The 16953-nt window shown below is 50.5% G+C and overlaps 1 protein-coding gene across 1 annotated transcript in view; it reads left to right on the forward strand.

The window, feature by feature from the left end:
* Window positions 1-4560, forward strand: part of LOC133348633 (formin-binding protein 1-like) — a 51859-nt gene extending 47299 nt beyond the window's left edge. The window contains exon 14 of the mRNA XM_061561558.1: window positions 48-4560. Coding sequence (XP_061417542.1) covers window positions 48-190 — 143 coding nt within the window. The 3' untranslated portion in view covers window positions 191-4560. The remainder of the gene's footprint in view (window positions 1-47) is intronic.
* The last annotated feature ends 12393 nt before the right edge of the window (window positions 4561-16953 follow it).

The raw sequence follows: 16953 nt of genomic DNA on the forward strand, positions 1-16953 counted from the left end.
AACATGCCAATGTTGTATCGTGGGTGGTGGTGGGTGCGTGCGTGCAGGCGATTCGGATGGAACCATAGCTGTGGCGGAGGGCGAGGTGCTGTGGGTGGTGGAGGCCGACACGGGGCAGGGCTGGACGCTGGTGAAGAGGCAGACGGGCCCGGCCCAGGGCTACGTGCCCACCACCTACCTGCTGCTGTGAGCGCCACCACGAGCGCGTGTCCAGCCCACAACAAAGTTCTCACCGAGCGAGCATCTGGCGGGGGGGGGGGGGGGGGGCGGGCGGTGAGGGCGGTGCTCATGTGTGTCCATTGGTGGCCCTGAGCCGGCGGTGAAACTTCCAAGTTCCTATGGCCGAGGCCAGTCTCTCGGTATGACGGCCACTGTTGTTGACTTCTGACGAATTGGTTGGTGCTAATTTATTTTCATAAACCACGGAGAGATCCATGGGGGGGCGGGGGGGGGCGGGGGGGGGGCTGAAGCGACCCCCACCCCCCACCAGTTGAGCTCATGACCATACAATTGTAGTGAGGTACACAAATAAATAATAAATAATACATATAATATATATTCAGCAACTGAACAGCTGGCACTGTTGTCCTGAATGTTCGACTCACAATGCCAACGTTTGCCAAGTCGAAATTCCAGTCATGGGGTCGACTCAGCGGCCCATCATCCCTCCAGGGTGGATAAAGTGTAGTACCAATCACCATTAAGTCACAGTAGAGGCCACTCTTCTGATTGTGGGTCCCTGAATGTGCCCTGACAGTGTAAATATTTTTGTCACTGGCGCTCTGAATATGCATCCACAAGCGCGTAAACTCCAGGAGGGCACCTTTGACGACCGGGAGAGTGTTATGTGGTGCTGGAACGGGGGGGGGGGGGGGGGGGGGGGGGTGTGACGTCTGCTTTGTTACCGAGGCATTGCCCTGGAATCTCAAGGAGCATTTCTAACCAGAACTGGTCGCACGATAACCATCCTGAGAGTTGGGTCGTATTCGCCGGGTTTCACAGCGTAGGGCCCAAAACTTGCGGTGTGAACTTCACCAGCAGCGCTGGATTCTCACGCACCGCTACCGTTACTTTCGTTGGTTTCTCGACCCTTTTGCTGTCTGAAGACCCGGGATCTTCACCTGCTGCTTTTTTTTCTTTCTGACGGGCCTCAAATTAAAATTGCCACATAGTGCCGGCAGGCCAAGTGACATCGCCATGGCCTCTTTACGTCACGTGGGTTTTGTGACGTCGTTAGAAGTCTGCGCACGTGACTGCTTTTCCATGCCTCCGCACCCCGGATCTCCTTACCTCACTTTTACTCGCTAGCCTCAATCCCTTTTTCAACGGCGCTCTCATTTCTGTCTCTCGTGCACCTCTCTGTCTCATCTCACTGATCCGTGCCTCTTGATGTCTCGGCGAGCCGTATCTCCCAGGCCACTCGAGAGGCCACGAGTCGAAGGAGCCACGATCTGAGAAAATTCCACGGGTGACCAACTGTTGCCTGTCTTTAGCCTTGACTTTGGTGGGCCACATTCGTCCATGGATCAGAACGTAAATTGGTACCAACTTTGCTCGAGAAGCTTTCGTAGCACCGATTTATTATATGTACGGGCAACAAGAGTGAATTATTTGATAACTCGGTCATTTCAAGTGGTTATCACGTAATTCAGTCTGTCTTTGGCCACGTGAAGAAACTGGATCCCACCTCAGGTGCGTAGTGACCAGTGAAATATCTGATCTGGGCTCATGGACGACATCATAGGATCAGAATCTGTATTGAGACTGGAGGAATCCGATGAGCTATGAATGATGTCCAGTAGGGGGCGGGTCATGCATACACTTCCTGTGACCAGTTGATTAAAACACGAGGGAATATCACTGCATGGTTTGTATATTTTCGACAAGCCATAGCGCCGCAGTGGCGAGATGTTAACTACCTCGTCTGGTATACAGGAGGTCGTGGGCTCGATCCCGACCCTAACGCCAGTATATTTGTTTGCATGTTCTTCCCATGGTCACGTGTTCATTTTTATTCGGGGTCTTCTGGCTTTTCCCTCCACATTTAGAATCAACGTGCGTTTAGAGTATTTGGCTGCAATACATTTCCGCATGAAAGCCAACTTCGTTGAGCTATCATTTGTGGCCAGGTCGCTTTGCAAAAGAGCTATAAATACAAAATAGTTTTTCGTTTAAATAGTTTAGTTTCCAAGTCCCGACCTTGACGTCTGCTTTGTGTAACGAGGCTCAACCCTTTCCCCTGGCTACACAATCGCTGACCTTAATCAAATCGGCTGAGAGCCCATTGAGATCATCACGTTATTAATGTGTATTGCACGTGTAACGATATCTTATTAAATCAAAAGCACCACAGAAGGGAAAGCCGAGCAGTAGCAATGATTCCGAGTAACGGTTGTGTCACGTCCCTGGACGAGGAAGGGGGGGGGGGTTGGATTCTCATTCTTCGTCCTCTCTGGCCTGCGAGTCTCTCCCCACTTGGTGGGAGCGAGACTGCTTTGTCGGGTCCTGGCATCGGCCTGTCATGGTACGGGTAGAGGGATTGCGTGTGGACAAGACGATGTTGAAAGTTTGGGGGCGAGGGGGGGCGCAGGGGCAAACCACAACAAAGTTGAGCCACCGCAGCACCTGAGCTGTGCGCACGCCGGCACTGGCGGTGTTGGGTGGTCATACTCTGCACGGCAGAGCACGTCAAAACGGTGCACCCGTCCGAGATCTTCCTTTGTCACGGATGCCGCCGCCTACAAAAAGCCCAGCGAATTGAGAGCGAGGTTACACGAACTCGGGCAGTCGAGACAATTGGGAGGGAGTCCGAGAGAAGTTGCCGAGGAGCGGTTTTCGGACCTTCGGCGGTGGCCTGCCGCTCGTCCGGCCGAGTGCTGATGATGTTTCAGCATCGCAGTGCGACGAGAGGCCCTCCCCGCTGCACTTGCCACGGCGATGTGGTGAAGTTCTCGCCTGGATCGATCGAGCGTGTGTGCGTGGGGAGCGGTGGTGTAGCGGTAGCGCGCTGCACCACGAACCCGACGACCGGAGTTCGATTCCCGCTCGCGGACAACACCAGTGACGATTATCTGAACCGATCCTCGGCCTCCTCTGGGTCGACTCGGCCTCAAATGTGTACCTGGTGCGATGTGTAAACATCGCCACTGGGGAGACAAAGGCGGTCGGGCGTGGTGCTGGCCACCCACCCCCTCGTGTATCGTTCCGGCCTTCATAGGTGCTCGCTAAACACTTGCCCCTCCAGTCTGTTAAGGCTATACGGGGCATCTTTGTGTGTCTTTTGCGGCACTTGCCAGCTAGGAATTCGCACCACCAGAACCCCGTAGCCCCGCTCAGCACGGTTGGCCACGTACCGGTGGCGCAAGAAGTTGAACTTCCGTAGATAACGCGCTGCTGGTGACGGATGGCAATCCATTCTCGTCTACAAAACAGAGGGGTAGGCGCAACGTTTGCTCTGTCACGGTGATCGGGTTCGTTGGTTGCGTCACGATGCCGGATGTTGGGCAAGGTGTTCGAGGACTGTGGTTGCCCATGCAAAGTTTTATTGGCGTCAACGTGGCCGTGGTCGTTCTCGTGGTCAGGGCACAGGTGATATCGGCCAATGTGTTTCCCCTTTGCTAGGCGCCGTGATTTTTTTTATATCCACTTTTGGCACTGACCCACAAACTGACGTCCAATCCACTGTGTGCGTATCACAAATCAGTTTTACGTCACATTTTAAAACGAATCCCAAAACCTATGGTGTCACGCGTTTGTAAATGTATATGGTTTTTTAAATGTCCATGCCCGAGGGGGGAGATGATGCACGGAACCCTACTATAGGAAACGATCCACCACATGAGGACCCTTTTTCTCATCGTCAGTGATGATTACTTTATAATCGAAGAGCGCACACGCGCATCATTAGATAGTTAAGCAACATCGCTGGTTTTGAAACGGCCCTTGCCCTATGAATTGCGTTGCGTCTGGACGAGACTGGAGAGCGCTTTGAACGCATTTTCATTCCGTTCCGGGGTTTTGTTCCACGCTGGCCGATGCAAAGGTCGGGGATGATCTCGGCATTGTTTGTAGCCACCGATTTGAAGCACGGCTCTTGTGTGATCCTGGGCCTCCTCTAGGTCGACTGGGCCTCCTCTAGGTCGACTTGGCCTCAAATGAGTACCTGGTGCCCTGTGCGAAAGATCTCCACTGGGGGAGGCAAAGGTGGCCGGGGCGTGTTGCTGCCCCCCCTCCCCCCTCATGTGCCACAGTGCTGGCCTTCGCAGGTGCTACTCGCGAACAGCACTTGCCCCAACAGTCTGTAAAGGCTTACAAGAGGGGGGGTTCTTTTATCTTTGTATATATAAAAGCAATGGCACTCCTCCGCCCGGTTTGAAATTGACACATTTTTTTCAAATAAACGATTCAGTGGCCAGGGCTTGCGTTGTAACGTGTCATAAGCATCGGATGTAATATAATTTGAAGAAAACAAATATTTGTATTGTGGGACTCGCCGACCACTTCCTTGCAAGTGCCTTCTTCCCCCCGCTCCCTGAGACCAATAAAACTTCCTTCAAAGACGCTCGTTGTGGTTCGAACGTGAATCGCGAAATCGAAATCCACCACATCGTCGTCATCGCGCTGATGACGAACAGCGCCGAGTCCAGCTGCTATGCAAATACCGCCATCATCTCTCGTGAAGTTTTGCCCAGTAACGCGGGTGGGGTTTCCCCTCCTCTCCCCCACACACACATTGCCGTTGCCACAGCTGTCAACCCATGCGGTTTACCCCGCATCCTTTTACAGGGCAATTGAGTGCGGCATACAGCCGTTTCAATGCGGGCAACAACAAAAAATTCTAGATTTGAAGCTTTCGTGACTGCAAGGATTCATACTCTTAGTTTTTTTTTCGGTAAAGTCACGTAGGTATTTTTTATTTTTATTTTTTACCTACGTGACTTTACCGAAAAAACCTAAGAGTAACAACAAAAAATGGCATACGGCCAAATAAAAAAAGAGTCGTGGAACAGATTTTTTTTTTACTCTGGAGAGTGGCGGCGATCTCCGCAGCAGCCGACACATTTGATCGGGAATTAAGGATTTCCCAAACACACAAGCCACGCCACAGCACCGGCGACTATGGGCACAGCAGCGTTTGGAGCCGTCCATAAATGACGTCACGCACCTAGGGAAGGGGGGGGGTGTTGAGAAATGTGACTTCACATAAAAATACGCAACTTTAAATAAATATAGACAACACGTTCTACTTAATTAAATGGACTTTTTAATAAATGTTTTCTCCTACAACATCAGAGTGCAGCGCCACATTAAATACGCACTGCAATGACAATAGCTTAAAGCGATTTGAAGCATGTTTTATTTTTTTGGGGGGGGGGGGGCAGAGCTTTGTGACGTTATATTTGAGGGGGGGGGGGTCTGACTTTTTGTGACGCCGTGTGACGAAGGTGGGGGGGGGGGGTAAAAAATCGTCCAAAATCGCGTGACGTCATTTATGGACGGCCCCTTACCGCCCCGAGCTGTGCCCAAGGGCAGTGCGCAGGATGGGTGCGGTCGTTCGTGCTTCTCCATTGTGTTGGGACTTTGCAGGATGAACGTTGAGATGTATAAGGGGCACGGGGTGAATTGTTTTCTATGGGTCTTTCGGTAAAGCCACGTAGATAGAAAAATAAAAATATCGCGACGTTTCGATCGCAACACAATCAGCCTCACCTGAAGACGATTGCTTGTGTTGCGATCGAAACGTCGTGATATTTTTGTAAATTATTTTTCTATCTACGTGGCTTTACCGAAAGACCCATAGAATATGTATTCCTGCAGTCACGACAGCTTTTAAGTCGAGGTCTGAATTGGTCTGTAATAAGGTTGTGCAACGATAAGGCATTTACAAGGTTCTTAAAGGTCTGCTCTCTCAGTATCTCGCCACCCAGTGAACAGCGTGCCAACGTTGGACCGACGTTCACATTGTTATTTGTCAACTGACGTCACAGCTCTTCCCGCCCTGTTGACATCCGTTGTGCCGCGCCAATCCCACTGGTGGATCCAGGTGGGGGCGCGATGGTGGAGGGGCAATACGATCAGAATATAATGGGTACTGTATGTTGATATTTATTTTATTTGCCGATGATGTTGGAGAGCCACCGATCTCATCTCCGTGGCCTGTCCTTCAAACAAAGACAAAGACCCCCCCCCCTCCGTGTAGCCTTAATAGACTGTAGGGGCAAGTGCTGTTATCGAGTAGCACCTACGAAGGCCGGCACGGCACACGAGGGGGTTGGGTGGCCAACACCACGCCCGGCCGTCTTTGTCTCCCCAATGGCGATGTTTACACATCGCACCAGGTACTCATCTGAGGCTGAGTTGAGGCCCAGGAACGTTTCAGATAAACCGTCACTGGTGTTGGTCGTGAGCGGGAATCGAACTCGGGGGGGGGGGGGGGGGGGGCTGGTTCCTAGTGCAGTGCGCTCACCACTGCGTCGCACCGCTCCTCTGATGCACAGGTCCCAGCCTCCTCTCTCCCCGATTGCATCGACACAACGCCCTTCTTCTGAACTTCCATATCGCTTGCACCTAGCTACCTTCCACGAAGGCCCCCCGGCATCCTCCACGCGCATCTTGCGTTTCACCTCGGCAGCGAAATAATGCTGGGGTGGGGCAGCGGTGGCCCGGTGGTCCATAACACTGCGCTATGGCCCCCACGATCCTGACTCCCCTGGCCACAGCAAAATCTATGAGTCCGAACCGGTGGTCATGGGCCACCTGCCCTTCACCACCCAATGTTGACCAGAGTGGGCGCGGTCAAAAAGCGGCCCACAAAACCACATAAGTGGCCCTCATCCGGTCAGTGGATTGACAAATGTCCGGGTAAGCGGCGCCACGGTTGACTGCTCGCGGGCACGCGATATCATTCTCAGTTAAAGAACGGACATGTTTAATGACTGGACTTGGATGATGACGATGATCAACAGTACCCAATTCTGGTAACCTGTGGCTACGTGGTTTGCATTGGGGGGGGGGGGGGGGGGTGGGTTCTATTGCACAAGGTGATAAGTTTTCATCTGCAATTAAAGGCAGTAGCGCCGACCGCCCTGCTTCGACAACCACTTTGTCCAGTAAAGCTCACGTGGCAATGGAATTTGGACGCCGCTGATAACTCGTCGCGTGGACTCGGGTTGTGCGGTGAGATTGTGTGGGTCCGTGGGCAGGTCCGTCGCCTGCGACACTGGTTGTGAGATCGATGGGGAGTGAGTGGCGAGTCATGTAAAACGTGCCGCAAGGAGGGCCCTTCGTTATATTGCCCGAGTGGTGGAGCAATAACAAGGTCACGAACATAAAATGACACGCACACACGGTCATAGGGTTGCCACGGTGACGAGATGTTAACGATCTCGCCTGGTGTTCAGGAAGTCGTGGGTTCGATTCCGACCCTCTTGCCTGCTCTATATTTGGAGTTTGCGTGTTTTCCCCATCGTCGCATGGATTTTTCTCCGCATCCTCCATTTTTTCCTTTCACATTTATAAACATGCGTTTAGAGCAGCGGTCGAGAACCTATGGCTCGCGAGCCATATATGGCTCTTTCGGTGACGGCATATGGCTCCCAGACAATTTAGAGTTGAAAAAAATAAAATAAAAAATCAGTTTGGAACTGATTTTAAAATACTTGTGATATTGCTTAATAATACTGTGTCATTTTTAAGTAAACAGAAATTAGTTTTGAAGATAAATTTCACGGGTCACGGGGCCTCAACGCCTGCATGAAGCTCAACCTCACTACGTATTAACCAGACTACAAGGCCATCAGCAAAACCATGCAGCACCAGAAGTCGCATTAAAAGTAAGACATATTTAATTTATTATACGTTAAAAATTACTATATGGCTCTCAATGAAATATATTTAGAAATATTTGGCTTTTATGGCTCTCCCAGTCAAAAAGGTTCCCGACCCCTGGTTTAGAGTATTGGGCTACGATACATTTGCCACGTGATAGGCCACTTCATTGAGCTATCATTTGTGGCCAGGCCGCTTCTGAAAAAGAGCTGCACAGCTCAGTGGGCCTTACCTGGTAAAATAAAAATAGTACATAGGGTCTGTAAATCTGTACGGTCGATGAGTTGATCATAGTAATTAATAACTCGGTAAGAACTCTTTGGCAGTTACGAATGCTAACATTCACATTTTTCATGCGTTGCTTTTAAACGAACATCTTCAGATAAAATGGTCAAAAGTGTCACCCTGCTCGATTGCTCATTCGGCAGCGCTCATCGCTGTTCACGATCCTGAACCACGACAGTAGGTGGCAATTCCACATTCCTTTGGCGGGTCCGAGTTCCCACAGGACGACCACTTGTCGACGCCTCACAAAAATGGTACTCAATTCATCCACCCTGGCTGGACTGATGGATAAATATCCGAGCCGGACCTCGGGCGAAATTTGAGCCCGATGGTGAGCGGAGTGGTCTCGACCACAGTGCCAGGTGAATGGCAAACGAATAATAAGTATAACCCGTAAAAACAAAGTTTTTCACTATAAATCCTTTATATGCGTGGCGGCTAGAGTCCTCTCGTCCTCCGGCTTGAGATGGCTGCCACCTATGGGTCAGATGATTGTCTGCCAGTATTAAGCAATAGGTAATTAAATATTTAATTTGTTTTCCCTAAACAGTGTAAAATTTTGAAAAAAAATTTTCACGAACATTAATTGTCTCGCACAACGAGTCTGTGTGCAAAATGCCAGCTCGATTGGATCACGGGAAGTGGGTTAAAAAACGACCGAAAGATTTGCACGGTCATAAGCAAGCAAGCACGCAAGCAAGCAAGCAAGCGAACTTAATATAAATGATTTAAATACATCCATGTGCATGCGACCATGCATGCACATGGATTCTGTTACGCTTTTGTGCGTTTGAATGAGTGAGTGGGCTAAGTTGATGAAACATGCATTACTCCACCCTCACGGTGATATGTGATCGCATATTGTGGACACAAATCGGAACCATAACAGAGAATGCATACATTGGTCAATTATTTGAAGGTTGGGGTGGTTTGGAAATCTGAGATTCGTAAATGCTTTCAAGCTTCGTTGTAAAGCATAAACAATCAAAGAACATCCCATGCCAGAACTTCAATGAAAGGTAACCTTTTAAAGACTACTTGAAGCTTTACTGGCTAAAAGGAATATTTGTTTTTATTGTTGTCAAAATATCTGAAAACACAAGTTTCGTCGATTTGTAAAAAGGTAACAATGGTTTCCTTAAACGCCGTTCTGTTCGTCGGCGATGCAAGGCGGCTCCACTTAAAATGCATGCGCAGAATAAAATAGTCAAATTCATATTTTCCGCGAAACTATTCCATGCGACTCATCTGCAGCAGCAGCAGCAGCAGCCGTGGAGTCCACAACACTTCCTGTTATTCGTGCCTCTATTTTTTCCCATTATCCACGATTATCTGGTTCGTCCCCCAAGCCTGATTATCTGTAATTGTTTTGTTTCACCGACAACGGGAGCAAACTCGCGCTGTAACAGGATCCACAATCGTCGACTCCAACATCGCCGCGGTAAGAGGAGTTCTACCTTTTTGCAATCGCACCGATGACCGATTGGATGGCACAGAGGCACAGTTCGTCCCTTCGTGGTAGGAGACATTCACCTTTTTCACCCCCCCCCCCAAGTCCAACGCCTGTTCCATTTCCTGGTGCTCATGATTTCGCAAAAGTCTCAAGTAACCGAGCGTTCTCGCGATAAGGAAATCATAAAATCCGGCGGGTCGATAACCTCGGTGAGCTCATAATGGCTACGTCTCGGTCCTGGTGGTATGCAAATAAAGATGAATGGCAGAGCGGTTGGCACGCAGCACTCCAGACCCGGTTTAGCCGAGTTCGATTCCCAGCCAAGGCTAACATCAGTAGCGAGTGTTATCCGAACAGGACCGGGGCTCCAACCTCAACTGACCAGCGTGGTGAAGTATGGTCAAACAATCCTCATAACCGACATGGCATGCGGAGGTCTTCATCCAGCTGTCGATTGCCAAAGGGCTGTACGTTTTTATTATATTTTAAGAGGACATTGAGTCACCGTGCAGTGGTGGAAATAAGAGGCGTGTGTGTGTGTAGCCTACATTTTGTTGAAATACCTTTAACTCGCAGCCAAAACATTTCCTTGTTCAAATGTGTGCGAGTCGGTGATAATATAATCCCCACGAACTGCCCTAAGCCAGCGGTGCCAATTCCACATTTTGCATGCGAGGATAAAACCCACGCACTCCTATAACACATTCCTGCGGAGGGAGCTGGTAGGAACGTTGGGTTGCTCGGTCAATGGCCAGGGTCAACGGCGGCGTGGTGTATTCCGCAAATATGCCCGGCTGTGAGGGCGGGCACAAGCCGGCGTGAGTAGGTTAAACGTTGAGTTTTATAAGGGCACCACGGGGTGACCAGCCCCTACCCACCCAGCCCCACCCTCCCCACCCAGCCCCTCTCCACCCTCCCCACCCAGCCCCTCCCCACCCAAGCCCCATCCTCCCCACCCAGCCCCTCCCCACCCTCCCTTCCCCACCCAGCCCCTCCCTGCACGACGGACACAATAATCCCATGTGGGCTGGTGTAACCAGGAGGTTCCTACCAGTATAATGTCACAACATCTCAGCATCACCACAGCCGGACGGGCGCTGGTGACTGTGCATGTCTGCAATCCAGCACTGTGGAGGCAGCGAGGGTTGGTAAATCGCCACGCAAATGTTGGTAAACTCCCTTCCCGTGTGTGTCGAAGAAGCGCTATACCCTGGGCTGGCCCGAAGGTTGCCCCCCTCGCACGCGTGGGTTACCTCCGGGTGCTCCGGTTTTTCCTCCCACTTTTAAAAACGCTCATTAATTGTCCGCTAACACCTTCGTATATAGAGGACCACAGAGCTTGGGAGGGGGGCATTGGTGCCGGCTCATCACGTGGCTTCTCTTTTCCGCTCATCCTTTGGTCCCTCCTCGCTCCTCTGTGCGGCGCAAGTGCCAAGTTGAAATTGCGATTGTTATCATTCTGCATTGTTGTCATGTGGCGAGATTAAATACCGTATTGGATTCAGAGAACGGTCGTTTTGTAAGAACGCCCCGCGAACCTAGAACAATATTACGGAACGGAACCCCATTTTCCCCCCCCCCCATTGGAACAAGGTTTCTGCATTCGCGAGCGTTTTCAAGAATGTAACCCTCGTGGACAGGGAGGGCTCACACTTCGTTGAACTTCTTTCGCGCCGTACATAGCCAACAGTGCTCATCATATGGCTCTGTGATGTGTTTGCGGATTGTACCGCGAGTGAAAACAGAGAGGTGAGCAAATGCCCCCTATTTCTCTTCTCAGCAGCTAAACACTGCAATCGGCGATGGATCAATATCTCCCAGAGAGAGAGAGATAAATATTACATCAGCGTCGCGTTGAGATTATTGGGAGTCGTGTACCGCCTTTTTTATATCAAGTGCTGTTTTCTCCGTGGCTATTTGGGACGTGCTCCCAATCATCAGAATGATCTGATCATTTTGAGAATCCGTACTGGTACTTGATACAAAATATCTGGAAGATCAGAAAAGAATGAACGTGTTGTGGATTGATTGCACTTTAAACTCAACCAGGAATGTTAAGCATGTTCACACGTCACTCCGAGCTTTAATACCGTAATTTTAATTTACACGTTTACAGCAATATTCACCCGGAGGCAATACGGTGTTGTACAGAGCTAAAAACATTAAACAAAATTAAACGATAAAACAGTAACAACCTCATAAAAGCGTAAACGCTCATGGTAACACCACCGCGTAAAATGAAACATCACATCGCAAAAAATGTAATTAAGGAATGAAACTCCGTTTAAGAACAAATGTGTATGTGGAATTTGAGTAAATTGCAGGTGAATCGCACATAAATGACGTGTCTGAAAGACCAACATCCAGGGTATTGACGCCCCTGCAAGAAGGTAGTACAGCAAGTAGGCTGCCGACAGTTATGGGCAAGGGGGTTGAGCGCTGTCCTCGTATGCGAGTGTGGTTTTGTCCAGGGTGCAACACAAAACATTTATATATTCAAAAGCGAGCGAAACATGTAAGGCAGGACCCTCCTGAACACTGGTCGAGACCGAGCGAGACTTGTAATAGGTATTTAATGATTAATCGATTGCAATCAATAAACGTACAGACTGTGCATGTATTAAATAATTCAATGTTGATGAATCATTGCGTTGCTTATGGGAGTAAACAACGAGACGCAACGCACGAGGCAGGCGACACAAATGGGATACAGCGAGAAAAATAATAACGCGAATTCATCGTTCTTGTTGCTTTCAATCATGACACGGTCACACACTTTGCCCACATTTCCCGAACTAATTGCAGCCAGTTAACAACAACAATAACAAATCCTGATGAAGCGCAATTGCTATCACCGTTTAGCACTGGTATAAAAATTGGTGATACTTTGTGCATAGACAGTATTGCCAATGTATTTGCCTCCCCGCCTACCCAGCGAGCATCAAACGTTGGGGCCGCCGTTGGATCAACGGATCCAGCCGCATGCCAAAGTTGACCCAACCTTTGAATGTGTACTGAGCAATTATCGTTTTTCAGTGACTTCTCAATATACATGGGTTCCTTTTGATTTCATATCCCCCCCCCCCCACACCGATCCGGAAACAACAAATGTTATAACATCGCCACGTTTTTTTAGGACCGGCCGATTTGGTGAGCGTCCTTAATTTTCCACCTTCAAGAGTTCTTCTTTCTTCAATCCAAGAAACTCTTTCCCCACCCTCACGCCTTTTACACATGCGGGCAAATAACAACGATTTGCAAGTACAGTATGACTACAGCGTGCAAAATATGTTCACCCAGTTATATGCCGTGTCATTTTTTCGTGTATATAAAATCAAAGGAAAAAAATCAGTTGAGTCACGATTCTGACCGTATTTTCAAATGTTTGCATCATCATCTTTGGTTCATGAATAAACATATATCGATACATTTTAGCTAATAGCGCGCCGCACAACATTCGCTCACTCTCGAAGACGGCGAGAGAATGACTCAAGAAGTGCTGGGAGGAACCAGACGAGGGAGAAGGCAGCAGCCAAAACGGTGAGCCAGACGGCTAACAACAATTGCCCAAGATCTGCGGTTCCCTACATATTAAGATGTTTTCAGCCAATTAATGAGTGTTTAAACATGCGAGAGGAAACCGGAGCACCTGGAGAAAACGCACGTTGTGTTAGGCGGCGAAACTCTATCCCATACAGATGGCATAGATGGCGATTCGTCTTTATTTCCTCCACCGCCGTCTCCCCGCGAGCCAGGGTACAGCAACCTCCTCGACGCCCACGGGGAAGAGTTTCACAACATTTGTTTCTGTGCGTGATCCACCGACCCTGGCTGCCTCCAGTGCTGGATTGCAGGCGTCTGAATGTATGTTGAACTTTTTACGCACCGTACCTAGCCAACCGTGCTAATAGGAGGTGCGGGGGTAGGGTGAGGACAACACACTCAACACAAAAGGCAGTTCTAAACAAACTAGTTTGCAATTGAGGCGAGGTTCGTAGCCACCACGGCCCGGCATTTAGTCAACGTTGTACTAATCTCTCAGGCGTGAAAGCCTTGATCTGTCCCTGTGTGTCGGCCTGCGTGCAGCAAGGGTGGTTTGCAATACACTGCACACCAGTAAACCATTGAGCTATTCACGAAAATAGACGGGGGGGGGCAGGGGGGGCATCTTTTCACTGCAGCATTCCCGAAGCGTGAATAAAAATGCGATTTGCCTGAATTTTCACTGCCAATGTCTGAGCTCTACTCCAAATTAGGGATCGGAAACCAAAATAACGAGAAGAGAATTTTTTTTTTCGAATTCTGTACTAAACCCAACATTTCAAGAGCCGCGATGCCATGTGAAGAAATACAAAGATCCCCCGTATAGCCTTAATAGACTGAAGAGGCAAGTGCTGTTAGCGAGCACCTATGAAGGCTGGGACGGTACACGAAGGGGTGGGTGTCCAGCACCACGCCCGACCGCCTTTGTCTCTCCAGTGGCGATGTTACACACCACACCAGGTACTCATTCAAGGCCGAGTCGACCTAGGGAAGGCCCAGGACCGGTTCAGATAATCGTCACTGGGTGTTGGCCGCGAGCGGGAATCGAACTCGGGTCGCCGGGTTCGTAGCGCAGCGTAGCGCTAACCGCTGCACCACCGCTCCCCGTAAATTCTGTACAAACCCCCAACATTTCACGAGTCGCAATGCCACAACTTCTATCGGGTCCCCCCTCCATAGTGTATCTCACGACGAGTGGTTGAATATTGTGGCAAAGGCGGATGGATGGTTGGCCACACACGTTCCTCGCTGTGAGAAAATCCACCCCCACCCACCCACCCCAATTGTTCGCGCAAGTGGCGAGATGCGTTGAGATCGGCTGGCGACGAGACGCGTCCAGACGTCCAGAGAATGTCTCCTCGCGCCCTTGTTTCTTTGCGGGAACGAGAGCAGCGATGCTCACACAATGTCAATGACATCGCAGGCGGAGAGGTGAGAGGTGGAATATTGGGGGTCTTCGTCCAGCAGTGGACTGACCATGCGCCACCGATGATGATCCGACAATGAAACACGCGCGCTTTCAGATGCGCGCTTCTGCGGCCGTCTGGAACGCTCTTCCTTCGGAAGCCCCCGGGAGCCATGGCACTTTTAAATCATCGAGGACCTGACAAAGCTCATTGCTTCGTAACTGCTTTGTGCGTTTAGTTTGTTGTCCTTCCCTCCCCGCACCTCCGATGAAGCACGGTTGGCTACGTACGGTGCTGCCCTCCTTGCTGCTGCCCCCCCCCCCCCTAGCTGCTGCCCCTCAAGGCGCCGCTTGCCCCGCACCCTCGGGCACGCTGCACGCCTCGCTGTACGAGGGCAGCGCCACGGGCTGGGCCCACGGGCCGCCGACGGCCCCCGCCGGCGGCAGTGGAGGCGGCAGACCCCACTGCTTCTCGTCCAGGGCCGGCTCCTCCATCACCACGTAGACGTTCGGGGCCGAGGCCTCCTTCTCCTTGCCGCCCACGGCGAGGTCCACGGCGAGGCCCACGGCCGGGAGGCGCCGCTGTGCCCGGCAGCCGAGGACGAGCGCGGCGATGGACCCCACCAAGAGGGCCGCGGACACCATCATCAGGGCGATGGCCCCTTGATTCCTGGAACGGAACACCTTGGAGTAGTCATCCTCATCGACGTCGTCGTCTTCATTGTCGTCGTCGTCGTCGTTCCGGGACCTAGCCCCCGCCGGACTTTGGACAGATCCTCCAAGGTCTCCTCCAGGATCTCCTCCAGGACGTTCATGCTGCTGCTGCTGCTGCTTTTGTTGTTGTTGTTCACGACAGTTGTCGTTATGGTGAGCGCCGCCACGGCCTCCTCCTCCGTCGCCCTCGTCCGTCATGTCCTCGTAGCTGCAGCTCCCCACTCCGTAACCCGAGTTGGAGCGCAGCGCGCTGTGCATCAGGTAGAGGCTTCCGCCGAGGCAGGCGGCCGCCGCAAGGAAGAGGAGCAAGCTGAGGACCTTGAGACGCAGCGACATGCGGGCGTCCATCCTCCTCTCTCTCTCTCTGTCAAGTCGTCTCGACACCGACTCCGCGTGTCCTTGGATCCCAACAACCCCCCAGCCGTCCCTCTTATAGAGCGCCGGTTCGTCTGTGGTCAGCCAGGGTCACCTCCCAACCCACCCCACCTCTTATCTGTAACATTTCACAACCGAGATTGAGGCTGTACGATACAACAAATAAAAACTCTGTGGCTGTGTGAAGAGAGCGATCAAAGGTTGATTTTTTTAACGTCCCGTGCGCGATTGATGGGGCCAATGAACGGCTGGTCTCTGCTGCCCACTCACTCGGGCAGTGGGGATTGGTGGATCACGCTCAAGATGGAGCCACGTTTCGTGTGAGCGTCCACGTATGCTATGGCAGTGGAGTGGCTGCCCCCCGTAAGTGGCAGGAGGGAAAGACGGCCCCCATGTCTGACATTGTGGGGAGTTTGCGTGCTCAATGTCTGAAATTGTGGGGGGTTTGTGTGCTCTCTGGTACGTGTGGCATTTTTTTTAATCCAGAAAATGTGGGTTCAATATGGCAAACCATCATCATCCTGATAAAAACCCATCATCATCATCCTGATGATGATGGGTTTTCATCTCGTCATGAAAGCCTCCGGTCATCCACACAGCAGCTTTAAGCTAATCATCTAACAAAGACGGTCACCGCGTCGCGCGACGCTTTCAGATGCTCTTCTGCGGCCGTCTGGAACGTTCTTCCTTCCCATATTAGGTAGCCACAGGGAGCTATCATCTAGATTGAAAACTAATTTCTTTATACATGCCCCCCCCCCCAAAAACGTCATAGAATAAACAACTACTGTCAACATCGCCCTTGCTTTTTAACATTCCTCCGGTTTCGCTGATAAACCAAGTCAATAGGCACATTTTCCGACGACGTGATAACTTGATTTGATTGGTTTTGTCGCTCGGTTGGAGGGCTATCGTTCAACGCATTGGCGTTAATACCCACACGACAATCTAACCCGAAATTAAACTAAATATTAATGATAATTAAACATGTGTACTGTATTTGTCACTTATACAGGCTTTCCTAAAGGTAAACAAGTAAAAAATATACGTGTACAGTTTATCTGTATTTGTCTATTTGACCATCTAAACTCGGAGGCCTCGGTTGATGTTCTAATGTCTTCACTTAATGCAGATGGGGATGCAGCTGAATAGGTTGTGTGCTGTGCAGAAGAGCCATTGCCCAAAACGTCACCGATTATACATATTATATACATTGTGATGAGCCTGATTAGTGTATTGCTACAGTGTAAAATACATATTTCTCAAATTCCCAGTTCAGGTTATACCAGAATTGTTTTATTGTAAAAGGGGACAAAACACATAGGGATGCAGCAAGTGACCTTAATTCGAT

The sequence above is a fragment of the Lethenteron reissneri genome, chromosome 27 (genome assembly GCF_015708825.2).
Source record: "Lethenteron reissneri isolate LAM-NWPU_2019-01 chromosome 27, ASM1570882v1, whole genome shotgun sequence".
Classification (NCBI taxonomy): domain Eukaryota; kingdom Metazoa; phylum Chordata; class Hyperoartia; order Petromyzontiformes; family Petromyzontidae; genus Lethenteron; species Lethenteron reissneri.